This window comes from Eschrichtius robustus, chromosome 19, assembly GCF_028021215.1.
Source record: "Eschrichtius robustus isolate mEscRob2 chromosome 19, mEscRob2.pri, whole genome shotgun sequence".
Lineage (NCBI taxonomy): Eukaryota > Metazoa > Chordata > Mammalia > Artiodactyla > Eschrichtiidae > Eschrichtius > Eschrichtius robustus.
This window is the reverse complement of record NC_090842.1, coordinates 19811994-19837911: the sequence shown is the minus strand read 5'-3', so window position 1 is coordinate 19837911 and position 25918 is coordinate 19811994. Positions and strand designations below refer to the sequence as shown.

General features: G+C 54.4%; 2 protein-coding genes and 1 long non-coding RNA gene across 15 annotated transcripts in view; 2 read left to right on the top strand and 1 right to left on the bottom strand.

The window, feature by feature from the left end:
* The window catches only part of SLC9A5 (solute carrier family 9 member A5), a 19294-nt gene extending 7198 nt beyond the window's left edge, over positions 1-12096 (top strand). For 4 of the 8 annotated variants that reach the window (XM_068529208.1, XM_068529209.1, XM_068529207.1 and 1 more), the window contains 11 exons: positions 426-646; positions 883-1085; positions 1313-1402; positions 1500-1570; positions 2308-2437; positions 2923-3011; positions 3173-3299; positions 7378-7548; positions 8092-8161; positions 8830-8964; positions 11526-12096. In XM_068529208.1, the coding sequence (XP_068385309.1) occupies positions 426-646; positions 883-1085; positions 1313-1402; positions 1500-1570; positions 2308-2437; positions 2923-3011; positions 3173-3299; positions 7378-7548; positions 8092-8161; positions 8830-8964; positions 11526-11998 (1780 nt within the window). In that variant the 3' untranslated portion in view covers positions 11999-12096. Of the gene's footprint in view, positions 1-425; positions 647-882; positions 1086-1312; positions 1403-1499; positions 1571-2307; positions 2438-2922; positions 3012-3172; positions 3300-4255; positions 4369-5173; positions 5384-7377; positions 7549-8091; positions 8162-8829; positions 8965-11525 lie in introns of those variants that run through there. The other 4 variants (XM_068529214.1, XM_068529212.1, XM_068529211.1 and 1 more) reach the window with 4 other exon arrangements.
* Positions 586-17786, bottom strand: LOC137753828 (uncharacterized). Its single transcript, XR_011071594.1, has 3 exons — positions 17518-17786; positions 13185-13264; positions 586-2731 (listed from the first exon to the last, which is right to left on the bottom strand). It is a non-coding gene; the product is annotated as an uncharacterized lncRNA (long non-coding RNA).
* PLEKHG4 (pleckstrin homology and RhoGEF domain containing G4) lies at positions 16151-25918 on the top strand. Of its 6 annotated transcripts, none has more exons than XM_068529206.1 (24): positions 16204-16354; positions 16853-16904; positions 18274-18735; positions 18826-18986; positions 19129-19224; positions 19300-19423; positions 19511-19604; positions 19688-19762; positions 19847-19963; positions 20121-20219; positions 20313-20461; positions 20614-20752; positions 20843-20959; positions 21133-21315; positions 21571-22073; positions 22149-22395; positions 23117-23206; positions 23291-23512; positions 23605-23775; positions 23850-24027; positions 24404-24520; positions 24667-24903; positions 24991-25106; positions 25278-25918. In XM_068529206.1, exons 3-24 carry the CDS (start codon positions 18482-18484, stop codon positions 25281-25283), a joined length of 3495 nt encoding a protein of 1164 aa, XP_068385307.1. In that variant the 5' UTR covers positions 16204-16354; positions 16853-16904; positions 18274-18481; the 3' UTR covers positions 25284-25918. The 6 variants fall into 6 exon arrangements, with proteins under 6 accessions (XP_068385303.1, XP_068385307.1, XP_068385304.1 ...); XM_068529203.1 differs by adding an exon at positions 17370-17405 and having other exon boundaries at positions 18274-18986; XM_068529202.1 differs by lacking the exon at positions 16204-16354 and adding an exon at positions 16151-16176 and having other exon boundaries at positions 18274-18986.

Genomic DNA, 25918 nt, shown 5'->3' with positions numbered 1-25918 from the left:
GCCTCATGTAACATTCCAGGACCTGCCTCTAGGGCTGTCCTGGGCACCCCAGAACCCAAACTTCCTCTGCTTAAAGTGCTCTCTGGGGTGTAGGCTGAGCTGGAAGTGAACTTTGAGGCCTGGTGCTACTGGCTCTGGTGGCCACAGAACTCTAAAAGGTGCCTCAGACAGTGTGCTAGTCAGAGCATGTTTCTCCCACCTTCCCCCTCCAGAAGGCACCGAGAGGGAAGCCTGGAGATTCGGACCCTTTTATCCCAGGACCACCACTACCTATCCTTGGATGGCCTCATGCCTCCCTGGGCTTCGGCTCTGAGAATCTGACATCCTGTGATGGGCAACACCCTCTCCTGCGCATGCTCAAACCCCAAAGGCTGTGCTTCCTGTGGCCCCTCCTCACTCGCCCTGACTCTCCATTCCTCTCCCAGGGTGACTATGTGTGGCCTGGGCTGTAAGAAGTACGTGGAGGCCAATATCTCCCATAAGTCCCGCACAGCTGTCAAGTACACAATGAAGACTCTAGCCAGCTGCGCTGAGACCATCATCTTCATGCTGCTTGGCATCTCGGCCGTGGACTCTTCCAAGTGGGCCTGGGACTCTGGGCTGGTGCTGGGCACCCTCTTCTTCATCCTGTTCTTCCGAGCCCTCGGTATTGCCGGCACCCTCTGCTTTCCCGCCCTCCTTCCTGCCCACCCTCCCAGCTCATCTCCCAGTCTGAGTCCACATCCTTGTCAACAATTTCTAAGCCTCCCCTTATTGCTCACCCCTCCCAGCCCGTCAGACCTTAGCCCAGATACTTGGTGCCATCCATGCCCAGTGCCCTCCACTCCTGCTGTAGGCGTGCCCTCCAACACCCTGCTCCCACTGGCCTCCCTCCTGCTGTAGGCGTAGTCCTGCAGACGTGGGTGCTGAATCAGTTCCGGCTGGTCCCTCTGGACAAGATTGACCAGGTGGTGATGTCCTATGGGGGCCTGCGGGGGGCTGTGGCCTTCGCTCTCGTCATCCTCCTGGACAGGACCAAGATCCCTGCCAAGGACTACTTTGTAGCCACCACTATTGTGGTGGTCTTCTTCACAGTCATCGTGCAGGTGGGAGCGCCCATGAGGCTGGATGGGGAGAGGGTCTGGCAGGCCCTGGGGGAGGCTTGGAGCCTATGGGAGAGGGGCTACTCTTCCTCTTGTGGGAGGCAGGGGGGCTTGACTTCCCAGACCTTGAGTGCAGTGAGGTGGGGATACAGAAACTGAAGCCTAACTACGGGGAGGGAAAGGCAGCAGGGAACTGGACAGGGCAGCGCTCACTGGCTGCCTGTCCGTAGGGCCTGACCATCAAGCCACTGGTCAAGTGGCTGAAGGTGAAGAGGAGTGAGCATCACAAACCCACCCTGAACCAGGAGCTGCATGAGCACGTGGGTACCAGAACCCCATCCCTCCACCTGTCCCTCTCTCCTTTCTCCTATTTTGAGCAGAGTCCTGATCCGGTCCCCCTACCCACCCCCCTTCTAGACTTTTGACCACATTCTGGCTGCAGTGGAGGACGTTGTGGGGCACCATGGCTATCACTACTGGAGGGACAGGTGAGGGAGCTGCCCCGAGGCTCCTTCAGCAGCGGCAGCCTCACCAGCCAGGGCAGCACGGGGGATGTGCACACTTCTGAGGAGGGACACAGGCAGGCTCAGGCTGGGCGACCTCTTCCTGAAGCCCTTCAGGCAGTACTGGTGTCCCAGTACTCTCAGGATAAGACAAGGCTCCCCAGTGAGGCCTGCGTAGCTCTGCCCTGCATGGTCTGGCACCTCCAGACACCAGCCGCATTGTGCTCAGCTGTGTCTTTGACTCTCTGTCTGCCAATGAAATGAACCGTTTTAGAAACTCAGAACCCACCATGCTCCCCCGGCCCTGGCCACTGGGACCTGTGCACATGTTGTTCTTTCTACTAGAACATTCCTTTGCCTCCCTCTCACCTACTTAACCTCTGTTCATCCTTCAGATCTTACCACAGGCATCAAGTCCTTAGGGAGGTTTCCCTGGCCTCCCTGACTAGGACAAATCCCTATCATACTCTATAATTATCCTTTATAGTTCTTACCATGGTTATAATTTTACAGTTATATGTAATAACTTCATTAACGGCAGGCTTTCCTACAACACTGTCAGTTCCATAAGGGCAGGGACCAGCTTCGAGATTCTCCCTGACTGATGCCCACACCAAGAGACATAGGCCCAGCGCTGGCTGTGCCCCTGCCCTGTCTGAGGAAGGGCCAGCCGCCCAGGCCTTGGGGATGGCACTCAGGACCGGGCCTGGCATCCTCTGTAGGTGGGAGCAGTTTGATAAGAAGTACCTGAGTCAGCTGTTGATGCGGCGGTCAGCCTACCGCATCCGGGACCAGATTTGGGATGTGTACTACAGACTCAACATCCGGGATGCCATCAGCTTCGTGGACCAGGTGGGCCGGCAGACAATGGTGGGTGGGCAGGTGGCCAGCAGGGCAAGGCAGGAAGCGGTGACAAGCAGGCAGGCCCTGAGCAGGGAGTTGGGAATTCCCAGCAGACGCCATAGTCTTGTGAAGTGGCAGCTACAGGAACGAGCCTGGCCTGATGCTGACATGTAGAGTCTAGCAGGCAGTACAGAAAGGTGGGAAACAGCTGGACTCTGGAGTCAGCAGATGTGGTTCAGTTCTTATCATCTCATGCTTGTGACCTTGGGTAAGTCACTTATCCTCTCGGAGCCTCAGTTTCAACTGTAAGAAAGCGCGAGTAAGAGTACCTCTGTCAGAGTTTTGTAGATTCAGTATAAAAAGTGCCTAGCACAGTCCCTGGAACTTCAAAAGAGCAAAGTGTGTTAACCATTGTTATTCTTTTTATTACCCTCTGATTGTCTGGGCCACCTTTCATCTGATTGCCATTTTGACCTCTGACTTGGCCCCTGCAGGGAGGCCACGTCTTGTCCTCCACCGGGCTCACTCTGCCCTCTATGCCCAGCCGCAATTCTGTGGCAGAGACCTCTGTCACCAACCTGCTGTAAGTCCTTGAGCCCCCTTCCCCTTCCTCAAGCTCCTCTCTATTGCGCCCTCTCTCTGAATCCCTTCTGGGGAAGATTTGTGAGCACCTTTGCTTCTGCCCTTCCCCTGGCCTGTGCCTCCTGGCCCGTCCCTAGCACACGTGTCTCCTCCCTCCTGCAGGAGGGAGAGTGGCAGTGGAGCATGTCTGGATCTGCAGGTGATTGACACAGTACGCAGCGGCCGGGACCGTGAGGATGCTGTGATGCACCACCTGCTCTGTGGAGGCCTCTACAAACCTCGCTACAGGGTGAGAGCAGCCAGGGCAGAGTTCTGAGGGGGAGCATTGTCTGGGGAGGCCACGATGGAAGCCTCAAGAGGCAGCTGGCACCAGCTTGTGGAGAGCTATGGATGCCCAGTTGAAGAGTGTGGGCTTCATCTTGTTGGTTATAACCTTTAGTTTTTTAGTTTAGTTTTTTTTTTTTTTTTGAGAAAGGTTGGCCTGTTACAAGAACTGTTTAAGAATGTCTTCTCTGGTAGCAGAGGGCAGATCAAACTGGAGGGGGTGAGTTGAGAGGCTGGGAGAGCCAGTTGGGAAGCTGGAGTGAACCACTGCAGATTAGACCTGCGTGGTCGGAAGGGAGAGGAGCACAAAGAACTGTGTGATCAGCCAGGAAGGGGAGAGCAGGAGATACAGAGGGCTTGATGGGGTCACAGACAGAAGCAGGAGCGCTGAGGAAGCCGCCTGCAGGACCACCCTAACCTGGGGGAGGCAGACATCTGTTTTAGGTAATGTGAGTTAGTCCAATGCAGGTCATGAAGCTTTGGGGTCGGAAAGGCCCAACCCATACAGGAAGGAATCTGTTGCAACCCCACAAGGGGGCAGCAAGCCATTACCTTGAACCTTTTTGAAATGAGAAGCCAGCTGTTACCATTCCTGGCAGCTTTAACAGTCAAGGCTGTTTCTACTGCTGAGACAGATTGGTTTCCTTTAATTTTCTCCCACTGCTCCTGATTTGACTCTGCAGCTCTGCAGAGTAAGTCTGCAAAGGTTTCAAAACAGCTTCCTTCCACACAGGCCTCCTTGCCCTCAGGCCAGCACCTCCTGTCCTTGGTGTGTCTTCTTTAGTCATTAGAAATGAGGCCCCTTGGAGTTCTCTGGTAGCCTAGTGGTTAGGATTCTGGGCTTTCATTGCCGTGGCCTGGGTTTGGCACAGGGGCTCTTTCACCTTTCTAGTTCTGGAACTTGCCATTCTCTTCCCACAGCCCAGAATCCCTCCAGCTCTGGCTCACCACCCTGAGGCCCCATATTGTTCTTACAGTCAGGCAACCCACCATGTCTTCCTCAGTTAATGACTATTAAACCCTGTCGCATCCAACCTGTGGGGTTTTTTGTTTGTTTTTTGGTTTTGTTTACTTTTTTTCTTATGGAAAATTTCTGTCGTTCACAAAACTAGAGAGAATAACTCATTTAACCACCACTCACCTCCAATAATTTTCAATGCATGGTCAATTCTGTTACATTCTGTACCCCCCTACGCCCCATCTACACTTTATTATCTTAACGCAAACTCCAGACATCATATCATCTCTAAATATTTCCACATGTATCTCTAGGTGGCAAGAATTCTTTAAAAAAAAAAAAGCCTTAGTACCCTTATCACTTACAACAAATAACAGTGATTCCTTCTCACCTCAAATATCCAGCCAGTGGTCAATAAATACCTTTTTCCAGCTGGTTTGTTCAAGTCAGGATCCAAATAAAGTCCACAGTTTGCATTTAGTAAACATGTCTATTTTAAAAAAATCTGTGATAGTTTTGTCTTCCTTTTTTTCTCCTTATTATTTACTTACTGAAGAAACTGGATACATTATCTCAGAGAACGTTCCATTTTACAGATTTTGCTGATTGTATTCCAGTGGTGGTGTTTAACATGTTCCTCTACATACTGTATTTCTTGGTAGTTAAATCTGGAGGCCTGGTTGTATTCAGGAACATTCGATAGGTGTGCTATGTATTTCTTATTGTATTACATCAGGAAGTACATAATGACCGACTGTCTGTGGATGTGTGTGTGTAAGATTGGTCAATGGTTCAGTCCAACCAGTTCTTGTGAAGTCAATTAAAAAAAACTGGATTAAGATTGTGCTTATCCCTGTTAAATGTCATCTTATTTGATTTAGCCCATCATTCCATTGTTTGGATCCCATGTCTGCCACCAAACATCTCCTCAGATTCACATCATATGAAAATTTGCTAAGCCTGTTAACTTTGTATTCATCAAAATCAACATAAAAATGTGAACAGGATAGAGCTGAGGACAGAGCCCTGTGGCATGCTACTAAAGACTTTCCTCCAGACTGACCTTGATCAAGAATTTTTGGGGTATGGTTACTCAACCAGTTCTAAATCCACTTAGTTATGCCAGAACACAATCCATAATTCCTCATGTTCTTCACAGAAATATCATTAGAGAGAGACAGAAGTGTCTAGTATGCAGTTAGAAACATAAGATTATAGTTTAGGAGAGAGACACGGGCTGGAGATAAAGATTTGGAAGCAATCTATATCAGAGGTTTCCTGGCCTGGCTCCATCAGAATCTCCCAGGGAGCTTGCTAGAATACATATTCCTGGCTTCACCTCCTGGAGAGTCTGATCCTGTAGTGTGCAATGGGATGAGGAATCTGCTCTTAATAAGTCCCCTGAGGGGATTCAAATGTAGCTGGTCTGATGGCTGATGTTTGGGAAACACAGATGTATCCCCTGGGCTAGCTGGCGCTGAGAGTGGACACTTTCACTGGGGAGGGCATTTAGAGGGGAGAGGGGGTGCCAAGGACAACACTGAGGAATGCACATGTAAGAAAAGGAAGGGGAGCCAGCGGAGGAGAGAGAAGGAGCCCTTGGAGGGGCAGTAGCAGATGGTGTCTTGGGGGCCTGGGGCAGGAGGGCTGGACATTGCACAGATGTTGCCTAACCAGAGGCCATGGCACTGCTGACCAGGGACAAAGCAGCACACTGAAGTTGCAATCAGGCAAACCCCACTGGAGCTGTATTTTTTTTTTTTTTTAGTTTGCATTTCTTTTTTTTTTTTTCTTTTTTTTTTAACATCTTTATTGGAGTATAATTGCTTTATAATGGTGTGTTAGTTTCTGCTTTGTAACAAAGTGAATCAGCTATACATATACATGGAGCTGTATTTCTGATAGTCAAGGAATTAATGGGTACTAGGGAAAGTGTCAGAATGTAAGTGTAAAAGTCTGGCAGCAAAAGCGAGGCAATGGTATCAATGGAAAGGCCTTTTTCAAGGAGGTAAGGGCAGGAGCACGCTTAAAAGCAGGGGGAGGGGGGCCAGTGTCGAGGGAAGGATTGAAGATGCAGGAGAGTGGAGGACCGGGAGGGAGGAGGGAGCAGAGCAGGGAACTAATGGAGGCAGGGAGTGAGCTAAGCAAAGCGGAGGCCTGGGTTGGGGAGTGATGAGCCCTGTGAAGGAGGTGGGCCCCTGCATGCCCAGGAGAGAAGGGTACCTCTGTGTGAGTGTGTAGAAGAGGGCAGCTGGGAGGAGACTTAAAGGGGGCTCTTAGATCCAGCTCAGGGAAGCAGAAAATATGAGGCAAAGGAAAGGGACCAGACTGGGGATGTGAGGCAGGACAAATGATTGGGAACATGCGGGCAGCACTTCGGAGGGTTACCACTAGGTAATGAAAAGGCCGCTCAGCAGTCAAGGGCAGAGGTGGAGACAGTCTAAGTGAGTGTGTAGTGGGCTTGGTCTTTATGAGAAAGAGTTGGAAAGAGGAGAGATGGGGGTGGTCCTGAATTGGACACCAATTCAGGTACTGTTGGACTGAGAGGGTCGAAGGTATCAAGAGAGATAGTCATGGAAGTTCAAAGTGCAGCCTGAGGAGTCATGGTGGTGGCTGTAGAACTGGCTAGCTGGAGAGTTCCAGCTGGACAGAGAGTCCTGTGTAGTTAAAAAGTGGCAAATGGGCCAGGCATGTGGACCAGGCTCAGATAAACAGAGGTGCAAAGAAGGAAATGCCCCCCTTGGCCTCACAGGACTGAGGGGACAAGACACAGGGTCCCCTGCCTCTTGTCACTTCAGATCAGAGAGAACTGAGAGAGGGCAGTAGGGAATACGGAAAGCCAAATTTGAGGGAACAGGTTCTGGGATAAAGGAAAGTTTTTCCCCAGTGAACTGAGCATATAGAGAGTATAGAGTCTGGCTGGGTCCCTACTGTATTTTTTGTTTTGTTCTGTTTTTTCAATCCATGGCTAGTTCTGGCAACAGTGGGCCGGCAGGAGCTATGGTGAACATGGGGCTGTGGCCTGGGGTCCCTGTGGGAGGCCAGGACACCCAGCCTCACGGCAGGGCGGGGCTGTCATTGTCAGTACAAAGCCAGCTGCAGCCGCCACTTCATCTCTGAGGATGCGCAGGAGCGCCAGGACAAGGAGGTCTTCCAGCAGAACATGAAGCGGCGGCTGGAGTCCTTTAAGTCCACCAAGCACAACATCTGCTTCACCAAGAGCAAGCCACGACCCCGCAAGGCCGGCCGCAAGAAGGCATGTGCTTTCTCTGGGACTCCTGTTTGCAGCTGCAGGCTGATGGCACGCAGTTTTGAGCTTCCAAGTATTGGAATCCAGCCTAGGGGGACCCTCTAGATGGATAATCCTCAGGGACTTGGGGGCTGCAGCAGCTTGGGTTCCCTTTTGCATCTTCCTGGAGCCCCAGAAGGGGAAGGCAAGGGCTTCAGAAGGAGATCAGCCTCTTGTCCATGTGGTCACCTGCTGGGAGGCAGCAGGACCACCTACCAGAGGTGAAATGGGCAGGAGAAAGGCAGATTCCTTGTTGGGGGGACTCCATGAGCTCCTTATTCAGCCCAGGCTGATGTACTGAGTGTCCTTGCTGGGGCACATCAGACTCCACAACACTTGCCGGGGGGGGGGGGGGCGGGCGGTCAAGGGATGGTAGAACCATTGGGACTGACAGATTCCCTTCCCTGCTGCATCAGGAAGACCTGTCCTCCTGTTGACCCCACCAGACGACAGGGTTGGGGTTTGGAGCCAGGGCCAGAGGCTTAGGGTTTTTTGTTTTTTTGTCCTTAGAAGGATGGCATGGCTAACACGGAGGCTACAAATGGGAAACCTCCTCGAGACCTGGGCTTCCAGGACACAGGCAAGCAGGGAGCGGGGTGGAGTTGAGGATGGGATAGGGAGGGAAAGGGCAGGGGCCCATCAGCCAGAAGCCTGAAGGACCTCCTCTGTACAGCATTCAATACCATAAACTGGGGCTCTTCCCCTCAGGGACTAGATGGGCACACTTGATTTCAAAGCTGAACATGTCTAAGCAGTTATTAGACATCTGTGACATCAGATAGCTAACTACAGGTTACAGGCCCTGAGGACTTGGAGAAGGTGTCATAAAGGGGGAGCTTGGTCTGGGCCTTGAAGGATGGGTGAACCCTGGTGTCCCCGTCTGTAAAACCAGGAGTTTGGATGACCTGCACACTGATGGGCCTTCCAGCCCTCCAGATGTTTATGCTGCCAGTTGACGATGGGATCTGGGGCTGAGAGATGACGGGGGAGCTGGAAAGTGTGACTTCCCTTATGGCTTCCTCTGAGGACCTGGCTTTCCCTGTTGCCTCCTTCAGCTCTGCAGCCCCACCTCCCTTCCTCTCAAACACACAACTCCGTAGGCCAGTGCTGTAACAGCCACAGGACAAAGCAGGTGTCCCTGCCAACTGTGGGCTCTACCTGGGTGGACAGGGGATCCGGCTTGGGGTTGTGCGGTACCAAGAGGCAGCTGCTGGTGGCCAACCCCACTCGGCTCTTGTCCCTCTCCAGCTGCTGTGATATTAACCGTAGAGTCTGAGGAGGAGGAGGACAGCGACAGTTCGGAGACAGAGAAGGAGGACGATGAAGGGATCATCTTTGTGGCTCGGGCTACCAGTGAGGTTCTCCAAGAGGGCAAAGTTTCAGGTAATGGCTTCCTCCCGCCCACCTCCCTCTGGAGCTGTGCAGCTGGCTTCCTCCCCCTTCACTGATGGCCTCTACTCCAGACAATCCCTCTTCCTATTCGCTCATTTATTCACCAACCAGCATTTACTGAGCATCTCCTTTATGTCAGACACCTGACATACATGATCTGATTCAATCCTCACAACAACCAAGATGGGGAAACTGAGCTCAAAGGAATTCTGGACTTGTCCAGAACCAACCAGAATTTGAACCTGACCCACCCGATTCAAAGTCCAAAGCCTTTTTACTGCCGTGCCGCCTCCCTTTACTCTCTGGCGAGAAACATGAGGTGACAAGCAAACCTAACACCAGACTCTGTTGTGACCCGTGAGGGCTCAGCACACCAGCCCTCAGGTACAGACCCGGTGAGGGTGGCAGCCTGACCTGAGAGAGGAGCCTGACTTGGCTCAAGCACCCTAGGTGTCTTTTAAAAAACATATTATAGAAAATTTCAAAATATACAATAGACAGAATAGTAAAATAAACTTCCCATCTATCCACCAGACAGCTTCAATAATTATCTACTCCTAACCAATCTTATTTCATCTATACCCTCACTATGCCCCTCTCTTCACTGGATTCTTTTGAAGCAAACCTCAAATATCATTATCACTTTATCAAAAAATACTTCAGCATGTATCTCTAAAAGATAAGGATTCTTCTTAAAAATATAACCACAATACCACTATCATATCCAAAATCTTTGTTATCAGATATCCAGTTGGTGTTCAAGTTTCCCTGATTGTCTTAATATTTTTTTACAGTAGGTTTGTTCAAATAAAAATCCAGACAAGACCCACCGATGAAATTTGGTTGATAGGTCTCTTTTAGTCTACAGCAGTGATTCTTAAGAGGGTAGTGGTGGAGTGATTTTGCCCTCTAGGGGATTGTCTGGAGACATCTTGGGTTGTCACAGCTGGAGGGGTACCTCTGCAATGAGTGGGTAGAGGCCAGGGATGCTGGTAAACATCCTACAATGCACACAACAGCCTCCCTACAACAAAGTATCTCTTCCAACCTGTCAATAGTGTCAAGTTTGAAAAACCCTGATTTATAGGTTCCCCCCACCAATCCTTTTTTTCTTGCATTGTATTTATTGAAATAACCTGGTTATTTGTCCCACAGTCTTTCCTTGTCTGGGTTTTGCTGATTGCATCCCCAAAGCATCATTTAATATGTTTCACTGACCCTTATATTTCCTCTAAACCAATAATTAAATCCAGATCAGATTTGGTAAGCATACTTCATAGGTGGTGATGCTGTACCTCCTATCGCACTCATCACACCAGGAAGCATATACCATGTGGTTGTCTCTCTTTTTGTGAAGTTAACATTGATAACAGGCTTTAGCTGTTGTTGGCTTGATCCATCCATTATCAAGTTCCCTGTCAACTTTTCATCAGACGGTCTTGGCAGCCATTGGTGATCACTGCCAGATCCAACATTTCATTAGGGGTTGCACAATGGTGATATTCTATGTCTCGTTTTTCATCTGCAATGATTAACAGTAATTCTTCTACAAAAAAAACTTCCCTTCATCAATTACTTAGTTACTTTGAGGTACAGTTCATATAGGGAAGAATGGATAAATGCTTGAATTTTTCATTTTATTTATCAGTTTTCATACCAACAGTTAGTTCCCCAGCATCCTCTAAAGGTGAACACTGAAGTTTTTTGTTTAGTTTTTGTTGTTGTTAAAATTCAATCCAGCATCCCAGGTCTTTCAAGAGAGGTAGTTTTACTTTCAATCGCAGAATTAATACATTTCGTAACATACTCAGTCAAGATTTTTGGAGTGCTCAGGACTTTATCAATGAGCAGACACATAATGAGCACCTTTCATACGCAAGGCATTGAGCTTGACTTTGAAGAACAAGGGGTGGTAGGTGGCCAGAGGGCTGCTCTTTCCCAGGTTTCCTCTTTCAGAACCTCAGACTTCCTGTAATGCAGCGGCCGGGACTTCCATGCTGGCTGCCAGCAGTTCTGGGATTCTCAGGTCCCCTGTGCTCTGGCATCCCCCTCGCCGGCATAGCTTTAGCCTGTTGTTAGGTTCGCATGAGCTCACACTCCTGGACTCTGTCCCACCAAAGGGCTGTGGTGGGAACTCAGGCAAGGAGCCCAGTGGCCAAGCCTCAAGATCTTCCTCACCCTGCTGCTGTCTCACCCTGGGATGGGGCTTGGCAGGATGTGGTTTAAGACTAGCACTGCAAGTTGGGTGAGGGCTGATTGTAGATGGGTTTTTTCTTGCCTTGATCCCACTTTCTCTTGCTTTAGTTATTTTCATTTGTTCAATAGGTATTTGTTGAGCAACTGCTATGTGCCCAGCCCTGTGCTAGGTGCTGGGTATACTATGGGGAGCAAAACCAGCTGTGGTGCTTCCACTCGGCAAGGCATGCATCAAATAATTGCACACATGGATGCTATGTGGCAACTGTGGAATGAACTTATTTACTGAAAGTGTGCTTATACTTGAGAAAGATTCCACTGGATTGGTAATGAGTGCATGTGTACTCTGTCCCCAGGGAGCCTTGAGGTGTGCCCAAGCCCACGCATCATCCCCCCCTCCCCAACCTGTGCAGAGAAGGAGCTGCCCTGGAAGAGTGGGCAGGGGGACCTGGCAGTCTACGTGTCCTCAGAGACCACCAAGATTGTGCCCGTGGACATGCAGACAGGCTGGAACCAGAGCATCTCGTCCCTGGAGAGCCTGGCATCCCCGCCCTGTACCCAGGCCCCAGCTATGACCCGCCTGCCTCCCCGCTCACTGGTCACTGAAGAGCCCCAGGCCCCCCTCAACCTGCCTTCTGATCTACGCCCTAGCTTTGCCTTTCCCCCGAGCCTGGCCAAGGCTGGCCGCTCTCACAGCGAGAGCAGCGCTGACATCCCCCAGCAGCAGGAGCTGCAGCCCCTCATGGGACACGAGGACCACACTCATCTCAGCCCAGGCACCGCCAACTCCCACTGGTGCATCCAGTTCAACAGAGGTGGCCGGCTGTAGCCCAGGGACTCGAGGAGGAGCATGGGGCCGGAGCCCCTGTGGAAACCTTCCCTGCACAATGGGCAGAGGAGCCCACTCAACCTGATACGGGGTTAGAGGGGCCTGGACTGAAGTAGCAACTGGGCTCCCGTGGGGCAGGTCAGAAGGGTCTCCTGGGCTGGTCCTCACAGGGACCTTTTTCACCACCCTCCCTGCTTCTAACTCCTGCCACTTTCCCTTTCAGTAAGGCCCTTACCCTGGCTCAAGACCCAGTCCAGAGCTTCTAGGGGCAAGGTCCAGAGATGCGGGTAGTTGATGCCCCTTCCCCAGAGGGTCCTCATGGGGTGACTCTATGCAGATGTTCTTGCCCCCAAAGCAAGGGCATCATTCCTTAGCTGACACTGGCCTTTCCTGCCCTCCATCTCCTCCCTAGCACCAGCGCAAGGACAGTACCCTGGCAGAAGGCTCCGCGAGGGGCTGGTCCTCAGAGGGTATGGGGTAGGAAGTGCAGCAGGCTTTGCTGCCCTGTTGGGTCAGCTACCCATAATCGATTTGTTTAGGGCAGTGGGAATCTGTCTCCACTCCTTGCTTTATCTCCTTCCCTTTGCTGCCAGTCACTGGGGCAATAGTTCCTCCTTTTCCAGGACTTAGAGGCCACAGGGCTGGGCCAGGCTTCACAACAGGGCTGCTTCTTAGCCAGGGTTACTCTGGGGGATCTGCTGCTCTGTGTCCAAGTTTGGACCTTTCAGATCCTTGGGTCTGGGTTTTATGAGGAGGGGAGACGATGGCCTCTGGGCTCCCACCCACATTGTCACCTTGTTATTCCCCAAACAGGAAAGGAGCCAGGTATCCCAGGGCCACTGCTCCACTGCTCTGGGGCTGGGATGCCTGGCTGCAGTGGTAAGGGGCTGACTGGGTGGCAGGTGACTTTCCTGGGGTTAGCGCCTGCCCTGTATTTTGTACTTTGAATCTAAGATACATTAAACATCTCTCGGATGGATGTGTGTCCTGTGTCCATGTGTCTGGGGGATCTGCGGTGTGGGCAGGGGGCAAGAGGGCAGGTGGTGAGGGAGATGGAAACTGCCAATTCCCTGCCCCAGGGCTTCCTGGATAGAGAATGGGGAGGGGGGGTCCTGGGGTCCTGGGAAGGACTGTTAGGCCCTATGGCCCTCCCTCCCTCCTCTCCCATTCCTTCCCAATACATCACCTTACAGGATGTCTGCAGTCCGGGGGATTGCTGTATGGGCACAGGGTCACAGAACTGGGAGCCCACAAAATGGGAACAACCTGTAGGAAAAGAGACCCCAGAGGTCAGGTGCCAAGGTGCCCAAAGATGCAGCCACCACACACTGGGACCGGATAAGCCTTCCTTAAACACCTGGAGGGAGGTGTAGGACAAATGAACAGAAGTGTTCTGCACCTGGCGGGTGGGAGGACAATCTCAAGGGAGCTGGTTACCTTGAGTGTTTCCGACACAAATTGGATAGCGTGGGGTCCAGAAACATTTAGGGACAGAAATCCCTGATAACAGCAGACCCAGATTCAATTTCCACTGTGCTGGAGGATTTACAAAAAAAAAAAAAATTATCTATCTTTATTGACACCTAACACACACACCATAAAATTCACCCATTTAAAATGTACAGTTCAGTGGTTTTTAACATAGTCACCGAGTTGTGCAACCCTCACCACGGCCTTAGTTTAGAACGTTTTCATCGTCCCCAAAAGAAACTGTACCATCAGCCGTCACTCCTCACCCTCTGCCTAGCCCTAGGTAATCACCATCCTGTTCTTCATCTGTACAGATCTGAAGGACCCAACACACTGCAAAGGTTACAAATTTAGTCAACATTTTTTCTGTGTTATGCCTGGGGAAGGTGTGAAGAGAAGGAAGAGTGACTTTTAGGCTTTGCCCTCACACTGCTTACAGTCAGCAGTGTTAAGGCCTAGAAGTTAGTCCCAGCTCTCACTCACTGGCTATGTTATCTTAGGTATGTCGCGTCTTCTCTCTGAGTCCCAGTGTCTTCATCTCTAAAATGAGGTAACAATCATACTTACTTCATAAGGTTGCTGTCTGGATTAGATGATGAAATGTAAAAACCTAGTATACAGCCTGGCCCATGGTAAGGGATTATGTTTGTCCTCATTGGTGTTACATTACAAGCCAAAGAACATGTGAGGCCTTGAGGAAATCAGGGAGGGCTTTGGGAGGAGCATGAGTGTGTGTGTGTGGAGGGGCTCTGATAACGTGGGCAAAATTGCATGGGTGCATTCTAGGTGGGAAGAGCAGCATGAATAAAAGATATCTGGAGCACATGTGAAAAGCAAGGAGCAGTGGGTGATGTGCTGGGGAGAGACCAGCCAGGGACACAAAGGCTTGGGTGGGGTGACCCCATTGAGTTTTGGAGGTGTCAGAAAGCCAGCCTGGAGAATTATGATCTGGGGAGTGTGGGCAGTGATGCGCATTAGGGAGCTCGAACGTAGCTGGTGCCAGGTGGAGGATGTGTGAAACCCCACGTGGAGGAAGGGTTGGTAGGAGGAAAGGCTAGAAATGGAAGACCTGTTGGGAGGCTCCTCCAGCAGCCCAGGGATGTGAAGGTGCTTGTGCTGAAGAGGGCAGGCAGCCATTCTCAGACCTCAGTATCAGAATCACTGGGAGCTTGTCAAACACAGATTCCTGGGCCTACCCCAAAGGTTCTGACTCAGCAGGTCTACGGGAGCCCAGCAATTTGTAATCTTAACCAGGTCTCCAGAGGAAGGTGGCCCAGACACCACATCCTTCAAAAATTACGAGATTAGAAAGGTTTAGAAATAAAATCCCCATCATCAGACAACTGGTGGTGTAGGGGAGGGGGGTGCAGAGGGGCTCCTGGGCCTGGAGCTGGGTAAAAGGGGGGACTTCCAGGCAAATAGGGTTGGTCAGAGATGAGCAGACTGAGGGTAAGAAAGCAGGTGAGCACAGCCGGGAGGAGGCAGGCATCTGGGATGCAGGAGAGCAAGCAAGTCACCACCTGCCTAGGCAGGATGGCAGAAGTGGCCTCCAGTGCCTTGAAGGAGGAAGGATTTTGACCTGGGGAGATGGACATGGGCATTCCAGGTATAGGAGACAGTTTGAGACACGACTTGTGATCAGATGAGTTTTCCAGGCCTGTATAAGAGCTCGTAAGGAAGGCTCTAGATGGTCTTGAAGGCCACACTAAGGAGTTTGGAGTTTATTTAGGCCAGAGGTGAGAGAGATCTGAAGGGTTTAGGGTATTTGTCAACTTAACTGTCTGGGGCAGTACTAAAAAGGGTATGCAAGGTTTGGGATGGAACGAAGGCAATGACTGTGGATCTCTTATCACTAGATAAGGCACAGAGCTTGAGGCACAGAGCTCCCACTTCATTTTTGGTTGAGTCATGTTGGTAAGAAATGCAAAGCTGAGGGAAGGTTGGGGAAGGGGCAGGGGAGGGAGGCCCATCCCCATTTTATGATCTCAGTGGAAAAGGCTGCTGTGAGTAGATTTTGCTGCCAGGAGAGCCACAGAGATGGGCCCCATGAGTCACTGTTCAGTCCTGCAAGCTCAGCCCACAAAGCCTGCTGTGGTCATTGGCACAGGCTGGCTCCAGGCCCAGCCCCCAGTGTTCCCCACTAGGCTCAGTTTGTCCCCATTTCTATCTGTATCTTTGCCATCCTGGGGCTGTGCATCCTGCAGCTCTTTGCCTCTTCTGTGTCCCTTTCAGACCGAGCCTCTGAACTGTCTCCATTTGTGACTCTGGTTTACATCTGGCTCATAAATGGGGAACCTCAGGAGGACAGGGGTAGTGCGACCAGTCTCAGGCACCCCTCAACATTTATTCCAGGCCCTGTGCTAGGTGCTAGAAGTATAGAAGTGGATAAAACACAGTCTCTGTCTTCGCAAAGCTTACAGCATACATTCTATGTGGAGTGAATAAACCAAGGCCTGGCCCTGCCGCTGAATCAGTCTCTCTGCCTGTGCCCAGGGGTGCTGGGGTCAGTTATGGCCTGTGGTTGGAGGTCTCTCTTAGCACTGGAGGGGTACATGTGCCTGCCAGCAGGTCCAACCAGCTCTTAGGGCTCACAGGGGGCCTGGCTGGTGGGTGGGGGTGGGCAGGCAGTGGGCAGCACAAGGGGAGGGAGGGAGCTGGAGGCAGTGACTCAGTGGGGCGGCTCTAGGACAGCTGGGGAGGGAGCCAAGGTTGGTCCTGATACTCGCTGAAGCTAGAGGAGGGTGGGATGAGAGGGCCTGCTGGGGGTTGGGGATGGAGCAGGACAACTCCAAGGCTCCCCACTCACAGCCAGATCCCCTCATGAAGAAGGCTCCCGGGCAGCTGCTCCGAGAATCTGGACTTGGTGCTGATGTGGCAGCTGCGATGGTGGGGAGGGGAGGATTGCTATTGTTCCCTCTGTGCCTGCTTCTGATGCCCAGGTTCCCTCCTCTGGCAGCCTTCCTGGGCTCATGAAGGAGGTGACTACCTTAGAGCCAGGGAAGCCACTGCACCCACTGCCCTCTCCCCACAAGGAACCAAGGGCCTGAGCATGTTATGGGGCACAGTGTCTTCTTCTGGCCACATAACCTACCTTCTTACAATCTTCCCACAAATTTGGGGGAGTGTCAGGCCAGGCCCACATGCCCCAAAGGGACTTCACACCTCAGAGCTGGGAGAGATCTCACAGGTCAACTGTCCAAGTGACTTTCACCAGTTCAGGGTCCCCCAGCTGAGGATGAAATGAGGGGCAGGACACGAACACAGCCCAAGAGCTGGCAGCAAGTGGACCTTCAACATACAGGGTCTTTCCTAGTTCTCGGGGCAATCCCGGGAGGAAAGAATGACTTTCTTTTCTTTTTTCTTTCCTTTTTTTTTTTTTTACAGGTGAGTAAGATGAGGCTCAAAGAGAACCGAGTTGCTGGAGCTCAGTCAGCAGGTAAGTGGAAGAGCAGAGCTGGCCCTCTGGTTCCAGAATCCTGACCTCAGTCTCAGCCTCCTCGGTGGGATTTTGTGGGAGGGGTGTGGGGCTGGGGAGGGAGCGTATATGAAAGAAGTGCAGGAACGCAAGCGCAAGCGAGTGGTGGGTCTGGGCCTGGCGGATTGGTGGATTCCGGCAGGTCTGGGTCAGCTCCCACCACAGAGCCCCCTCCCTGCCTCCTCTTTCCCTCTAACCCAAACAGCAGCCCATCATGGGATAATACAACCTGGCTCTTGGTGCCTGGGACTGAGGACTGAAAGGAAGATGGGGTCTGCAACGGAAGGGCCCCTCCCTCCCACCCTCCGTGAAGATACCCCTACTGGCTGCCAGCAGCACCAAGCAGCTGGTCTGGGCTTAGGGAGTCTCTCTTCCTAGGGGCCTCCTGGGCCCCTGGGCTCACACTTTTCTTCTCCTGGCTGACAGGAACGAGTGCTCCTTGTCTTGCTGAGGAAGGCTGTGGTAGGGCTCCCCGCATCCTGCGTGCATTCAAGAGCAGAAGCGCCCCCCTCCCCTCCGCCGCCACCCTGCAAGCCCCTTTCCTCAGCCCCAGGCGGACCCCTTGCTCACTCACCCTCGCGCACCTACACCGCCTTCCCCAGCGGGGGAGCGCTTCCGGCGCGCTGAGCAGGCGTGGTGGGAAGGCCGTTGGTCGCTGCCCCAACCGGCGAACTGAGAAGCCAAGTCAAAGTCAGCGGGGGCTTGGGCGGCGGCGGGGGGTAGGGCGGTGAAGCTGAGGCGTCCGGGTCCGCGGGGGACGAGGAGGCGGATGGGCCGGGGGTGCTGCGAGAGCCCGCGTTTTCGCGCTTTCCGGCCGGCTCTGGCGGCTGCCGTCGGGCCTGGCGGGGTGGGCTGTGGCTGCGTCCTCCGGCCCCCAGGGGGCGGTGCGGCGCGGCGCCTGGTCCTCTGCCGCGCTCGTTCCCGCCCCCGCGGCCAGGAGGCGTCGCCCGTCAACGCCAGGCGCCGCGCCGTACCCGCCGTCGAGGCGGCGGTGTGGTACGTTCGAGGGCTCTGGCTGCCTGGCCTCCCGGGTTCGGGGTTCCCCTCGGCGCGTACCCCGGGCGTGAGCGCGGCGGGCGGGCGAGCGAGGGAGCGGGAGCGCGAGTCCCCCGGCGCGGGGGCTGAGGCCAGGGTCCGCTGGGCCCACAGGAGCGCGAGCACGAGGCAGCGCCCCGCCCACCCCGTGAGCGTCCCACCTGCGCAGGCCCGCCCAGCGTGGCGGCAAGTGAGCGTTCGAGCTTGGGGCCATCCCGGCGAAGGCCCACGTGAGCGTGGACCCGCGAGCCGTGAGCTGGAGGGAGAGACACCGGCTCTTCTCCCCGCTCTTCAGGCCTGAACTGCGGCACTGACTGCGCTCCTTGAGCCGGGCACCAAGACTGGCACCTCCTACGGCCTAGTGCCTTCTACCTGCATCACCCGCGCAGCCCTACCCGACCATCTTCAACCTGTTTCCTGGATGAGCTGAGGCCTCAGTTCACACCGAGGGCTTAGCCCCTCTGCCACTTGCCGGGAAAAGGCCCACCCTTAAGGAAGGGGTGATGGAAGGGCCCCTGGAGGATGGGGATGAGTCCTCAGCCTCCCAGGGCCACGCCACCGACTGGAGGTTTGCTGTGTGCAGTTTCAGAGATGCCTGGGATGAGGGGGAACCTGCTCCCCAGATGCAGAACCCCAATCCTCCGAGCCCACCAGCAGGGGCAGCCCAGGGGGAAGGGCTACAGGGCAGCCCTCTGCCTGGTGAGCTTCAGTCACCTCCAGGACAGAAGGTTGCAGATGGGTCGGGGGATGGCCAGAGGTGCGTATTAGGAGGTTCCTCAGTCCAGTGGGAGGAACCAGCCTCCTCTGGAATGGAGATCCTCCTATGCCCAATGTCCTCCCACCTTAGTCTGGCACAGGATGAGAATGACAGCCAAGGAGGAGGCTTGGCAGGGGACTCAGTTTCAGGCAGGGCAATGCCAATCAGCTTGGACCCTGAAGGGTTGGACAGTGACCCTGTGAACCTCGGAGATCTTTTATCTGAGACATCGTCAGAGCTACTGGAGGCAGGTAAGGAAGGAAAGTCTTGGAAGGGAGTAAGGGTATCTGGAGGTGGGGAGGCCTCTGACTCTACTCAGGCTAAAGCCCAAGTTCACGTAGGGCTCTCTGGGTAAATGGCCCAATGTAGACCCAAGCCATTTTCCTTCCCAAGACCCCAACGGATCCAGGCTCCTTAAGTCCACTGGCTGCCTCCTGGCCCAAGACCTCGCCTGGGAGCTGCTTGCCAGTGGCCTGGCTGCCCTGCCAGGTAACTGGGAGACACTAGAGGCAGAAGAGGTGGGGTGACTTGATTGTGCAGGTGTTCACTGCCTTCTCTGCACAGGGACTCGGGATGTAGAAGGCCGGGCAGTGCTGCTTCTGAGTGCCCATAACCCGGCCTGGCTTCACCCCAAGTGCAGCAGCCATGAACTCATCCGCCTCCTGCTCTACCTGCGAAGCATCCCCAGGTTGGGGAGGAGGTTGGGGGACAGAACCTGAGCAAGGGGATGGCAGGGTTGTGGAAATAGATACTGAACCAAAGCCTGCTCCTTTAGGCCCAAAGTACAGGCCCTGGGACTGACCGTGTTAGTGGACGCCCGAATTTGTTCCCCAATCTCTTCCCTCTTCTGGGGGCTCAGCCAGCTGCAAGTGAGTACAGGATTATAGCTCTCCTCTTCCCCCCAACCCTTTTTATAGGGTTGGGAGCAGGGCTGAGCTCAGATTCCTTGCAGGAAGCAGCCCCAGGGTCGGTGCACCAGGTGCTGCTAGTGGGAAAGATGCCTCAGGAGGTGCCTTCAGGGCTGCAGGTAGGGACTGGGCCATTTTGGCCAGGGTGGAGGTGGGGCGCTTCCCCACCAGGCCTGAGTCCACTACACCTTCTTTTTCTGCAGTTAGAGCAGCTGTCCTCTCATCAGAGCCTGCTGACCCACATCTCCACCTCGGGGTTGCCCACTTCACTAGGAGGAGGCCTGCCTTACTGCCACCAGGCCTGGCTGGGCTTCCGGATGGTCAGTGCACTGGGTGGGGCATAGGGTGGGTAGGCCCGCAGTCTGGCCAGCAGAGGAGGCTCCCCTGGGCTGGCTTGAGCAGTGCAGTGGCCTGGGATCCAAGATACCTGGGACTAGCACTGTGCACTGCCCTGGTCATGCCTGCCTCTGCTCACAGCGTCTGGAAACCCTACTGCAGAGCTGCCAGGTGGTTTGTGCCCTGCTCCAGGGGGCCACTGAGAGCATGAAGGCTGTGCCCCAGCCCATGGAGTCTGGGGTGAGTGTCTCCTTTCAACGCCTCCCCGAATGCTCCCTATCTTCTTCCTCTTCTCCCACGCACACCTCCACTGCCTGTTGCCCTTAATCACAGGAAGTCGGTCGGCTGCTGCGGCAGGCACGGGTCCTGATGCAGCATGTGCTAGACTCACCTCGGTTGGCATGGCTACAGTGCCAGGGAGCCTTGGAGCTGGCACGGCTGAAGCAGGAGGTTCCAGAGGTGACCCTGAGCCCAGACTACAGGTAGGTGGAAGCCCAGATCTTTCCCCAGCCCACCATATCCCATGCCAAGGACTCAGTGGCTGGCTCAGAACCAGCCAGGATTGTGGTCCTAGGACAGGGTGGAGTGGAGCTAGGCACTCAGCAGGGGCGCTAAGACATGTACCATGCACCAGGCCTGCAGTGGACGAGGTTGAGGAGCTGTATGGTCGCGTGGATGGATTGCTGCACCAACTGACCCTGCAGAGTAACCAGCGAGTACAAGCACTGGAGTTGGTCCAGATGCTGGAGGCCCAGGAGGGCGAGCTGCACCAGGTGAGAACTATCCGCCCAGGTGGGCGTCACCTCTAATCTCAAGCATCACCCCCACCCCACAGCAGTTCTCCTTTCTTTGTACTCCTCCAGATTGAAGTGTGGCTACAGCAGGTGGGTTGGCCAGCACTTGAGGAGCCAAGGGAACCCTCATTGGACATGCTGCTTCAGGCCCAAGGCCCTTTTTGGGACCTGGACCGAATTGCCCAGGTGAGTTCAGTACTTGTTCATTGAGCACGGAGGGAGAGGGGAATGGGTTGGGAGTGGAGGGAAGGTCTTCACAGAAATGACTGATGAGGACATGTAGACATCTGTGGAAAAGACCTGGGCTCGCGGGCTGCACTACCAGGCCCGGGCTTGCTGAGCCCAGTCTCTGTCTCCAGGAGCAGGTCAGGCGAGGGGAGAAACTTCTGCAGCCACTGGTTGGCTGGGATGCGGCTGAACTGGGCCCCTCTGGGGCCCGCTTTCTGACCCTGCAAGCCCAGTTGACCGACTTCTGTAGGGCTTTAGTACAGCGGCGGCAGCAGCTGGCAGATGCTGAGAGGCTGTTGCAGTTCTTCAAGCAGGTGGGTGAGGGGTCCCATCCCTGGCTCCAAGTGGTCAGTGAAGTCAGAGGGGTGGCTGCTCAGCTCTACGACAGCTTGAGCTTTGTTGTATATCTTGCCTGTTTTCTCTTCTTGTCTTCAGTCTGACCCCAAAATCCTACCACTGAGGATGCAGCCTGGGGCCAACATTCTGTGGGGATGGGGGGAGGTAGAGGAGAAGGCTCAGCAGTCTTGGTGGGATCCTTCCTCAATGCCTATCTGGCCTTGGTGTTGCAGGCCTTGACGTGGGCTGAGGAGGGGCAGCGGGTGTTGGCAGAGCTGGAACAGGAACGCCCAGGGGTTGTGCTGCAACGGCTGCAGCTGCATTGGACCAAGCATCCTGACTTGCCTCCTGCCCACTTCCGAAAGATGTGGGCTCTAGCCACAGGGCTGGGATCTGAGGGTATCCGCCAGGAGTGCCGCTGGGCCTGGGCGCGGTGCCAGGACACCTGGCTGGCCCTGGACCAGAAGTTGGAAGCTGCTCTGAAGCCACCACTGACAGGTAGCACAGCTAGCTTGTGTGTCAGCCGGCTGCTGGCTGTACCTGCTACCCCTCCCCTGAGGAAGGCATACAGCCTTGATCGGAATCTGGGACTGAGTCTCAGAGAATCTGCCCACCACTGCCACCATGAGGCCGTTGTGGCTGCCTGCCACAGACCAGAGGCTGGAGTTGGTGCCCAGTCAGGGTCATGCCCCACCATGCCTCCGCCAGGTAGCTCTGAACCCAGGAGTCCCAACAGGTAGGCAGTGAGCAGGGCGGGGAGGGCAGTGTGGCAGGGCAGATGTCTTGGGTCCTGATTCCACCTACCTGGTAGACTCCAGCTGGTGCTGGCGGAGATGGTGGCTACAGAGCGGGAGTATGTCCATGCTCTTGACTACACCATGGAGAACTACTTCCCTGAGCTGGATCGCCCTGATGTGCCCCAGGGCCTCCGTGGCCAGCGCGCCCACCTCTTTGGCAACCTGGAGAAGCTGCGGGACTTCCACCGTCATTTCTTCTTGCGTGAGCTGGAGGCCTGTACCCAGCACCCACCCCGGGTGGCCTATGCCTTCCTGCGCCATGTAAGCCCCACAGGCCGCACAGGCTCTGGCTGATTCTGCCACGTTCAACAGAGAGCTATTGGGCATGTGCTTGGGGTCAGGCCCTATGATGGGTACAGCTATGAGCAGGACCAACCGGTCCCTGTTTTTCAGGGTGCTTTTAGTTTAGCAGAGGAGACATAAAAGTAAAAAAGATAATTCCATATTATAGTTGGGTTAGGAGGGAAAAATCGGGATAGATAGGTGATTGTGAGTTAGCAGCAAGGCAGAGGTATCCCCTTTAGAGAGAGCAGTTAGAGAGGCCGCTTAGAGGAGCTGATGTTTGAGCTAAGGCCAGAGGGAGGGGCTGCAGTCAGAGCATTCCATCCAGAGGAAAGACCAAGTGCAAAGCCCTGGGCAGGAAAGAGGCCCAGTGGTCAAGGAAGAGAGAAGTCAGTGTAGCATAGCATAGTGAGCAAGGGAAGGTGTAGTCCGAGGTGAGGTGAGATTAGAGCACTGCCCTCAGAGCTGTGGGAGCAGCAGAGCTGTATGCAGGACTTCTTCCCCAGAGGGCCTGAGGGCAAGCCCCTCTCCGCACAGTGCCTCTTGCCAGATCACCCGTCATTCAAAGCAGGGCACATTGGCTCTGTGTGGGGAGGCCTCCTTGGGACCTTTAGGCATTTTGGTCCTCCCAAACTGAGAGTGGTTTGGCCCCCTTGGATGCTGGCCCATTGGCACCAGGCCAAGCTGTGTATCTTTGCAGAGGGTGCAGTTTGGGATGTACGCACTCTACAGCAAGAATAAACCATGCTCCGATGCCCTGATGACCAGTTACGGTCACATCTTTTTCAGGGTAGGTGAGCCTGATACTGTAGTGGGAGGCGGGGATGGAGCAAATAACCTGAAGCTCCCTGACGGTCTCTTACGCACCTGGCAGGACAAGCAGCAAGCACTGGGGGACCACTTGGACTTGGCCTCCTATCTGCTTAAGCCCATCCAGCGCATGAGCAAGTACGCACTGCTGCTGCAGGAGCTGGCACGGGCCTGTGGGGGGACCGTGCCAGAGCTGAGTGCCCTGCGGGCTGCCCAGAGCCTCGTGCGCTTCCAGCTGCGACACGGCAATGACTTGCTAGCCATGGATGCCATCCAGGGCTGTGACGTAAGTCATCACAGGCTGTGGTGGGCAGGGGCAGTGGGTGTGAAGGGAGGGGGCAGAAGAGGCTGGGCACCCACTGGGCCCCAACTTGGCAGGTCAACCTCAAGGAACAGGGGCAGTTGGTCCGACAGGATGAGTTCACAGTGCGCTCTGGGCGCCACAAGTCCCTGCGTCGTGTTTTCCTCTTTGAGGAGCTGTTGCTTTTCAGCAAGCCTCGCCGAGGACCCAAAGGCGTCGACACATTTGCCTACAAGCGCTCCTTCAAGGTAGGCCCACCCAACCCCTCCCTCTGCCCCCTGCACCCCCAGTGCCTCACTAAGCTCCTTTCCTGGCCACACAGATGGCAGACCTTGGCCTCACTGAGTGCTGTGGGGATAGCAACCTGCGCTTTGAGATCTGGTTTCGCCGTCGCAAGGCCAGGGACACCTTTGTGCTACAAGCTGCCAGCTTGGCCACGAAGCAGGCTTGGACAGCTGACATCTCTCGCCTGCTCTGGAGGCAGGCTGTCCACAACAGGGGTGGGTCCCTGCCCCATTTCACCCCATGCTCCCCTCCTTGGAGAGCTTACATTGTCCCAGAGGGGCCCCAAGGAGGGCCTAGGGACCTGGAAATACTTGGGAGGGTGGAAAAGGTCCCTTAGCAGCAGCTAGCGCAGGGGAAAGAACTCCAAAGTCAGGCAGTCCTGCAGTCAGTCTCAGACTGTGCACACAGTATTAACCTCTGAGTGTCAGAGGCCTCATCTTTAAAAGGAGAATTATGACACCTTATGGGATTGTTGGGAAAGGCTCAGCGCACAGGACAATCTGCAGGCTATGGGTGTACAAGAGAGACTAATATAAGGGGGAAGAGTGATAAAGGGCTGGGCTCATGTCCAGATGTCCACTCTCCACCCAGAGGTGCGCATGGCTGAGATGGTGTCCTTGGGTGTGGGGAACAAGGCCTTCCACGACATCGCCCCCAGCAAAGAAGCTATCAACGACCGCACCGTCAACTATATCCTGAAGTGCCAAGGTAGCAGGCAGGCTGCAGGGGGTTGGGGTGAGGAGAGCTGCACAGGCGGCAACATGGACCTCTGTCAGCCCTATCCTGCGCTCCCCTCAGGACCTTGGCCCAGCTGGGCTCTGGCCTGTCCCAACCTGACCCTCTTTCTCATACAGAAGTTCGCTCTCGGGCCTCCATTGCTGTGGCCCCATTTGACTATGACAGCCCTTACCTGGGGGCCTCAAGCTCCCTTTCTGGAGACCCTGCTTCTTGCTCTGTACTGGGGTCCCTCAACCTGCATCTGTACAGAGACCCAGCTGTTCTGGGCTTCCGCTGGCCCCTGTATTCCACCAGCTTCCCAGAGGAAGCAGTACTGGAGACTGAAGCTGAGCTGGGCAGCCAGCCATCTTTGAGTAGGTCTGGGCTTGGCCAGAGGCAGGAGGGCATGGCTTGGGGTCTGGGCCTCCTCTGCTGACAGCTCACCCAGTCTCCCTTCTTAGCTCCTGAGGACTCAGAGGTCTCCTCCCAGTGCCCGTCAGCCAGTGGCTCCAGTGGTTCGGACAGCAGCTGTGTGTCAGGGCAGGCCCTGGGCAGGGGCCTGGAGGACTTGTCCTATGTGAGTGCTATTTAGCCTTATACCCACCAGCCCTTTCTCAGCCCTGCCTGGGCCTATGGCTGCCTTGCTTTTAGGTGGAAATGGGGGTGGTAGGTCAGAGCCATTCCTCAGAGACCCCACCTGGACCCCGAGCCAGGGAAATACATGTTCATGCCTAGCTTTGCACCACAGGTCTGAGCCTGGGCTTGAAGGTGGGCAGTGGATCCAGGAGTTGCTAGATCCAAGGAACATCACCTCTCTCGGGATCTGCTATGACCAGGCCATGGGTGGCACCTGGGTCGCCTCCAGCCTACATGCACAGCCCTGTGGACTACCCTTTCTGATGTCTGTGTCATTGGAGAGATCAGCAGGGACCTCTCCAGGGGATGCTGGTTGCAGAGCCTAAATGAGCACCCTGATTCTGGGCCCCTGGCCTCATGTCCCCTTTTTCTGTCCCCATCTCCAGCTCCCACCCCAGTTGTTCCCACCCAGAACAGAGGGTGGGTGTTTGTTTCTATGCTGTAGGGTGGTGGGACATCTAGTGACTGGGCTGCCCCACCCCTCAGTAGGAATACAGGTGGGTTCCTAGCCACTGCTTCCCAACCCCTGGTCTCAAAGCCAAGCTCATCCCTGTTGGACTCTTACTCTTGCCTGCCCTGGCTCCTCAGGCCCAGCCCCTTCTTTCCTGGGTCAGTTTGGTTATATTGATTCAAAGCTTTTTGAATAGCTTTCAGTTTAAGATTATTTCACTGGTTGTAAGGTCTTTGGTGTGTCAGAGATGGAGTCCAGACCCTTGACTTGTGACTTATTCTTTGTTTATAATAAAAAATAAA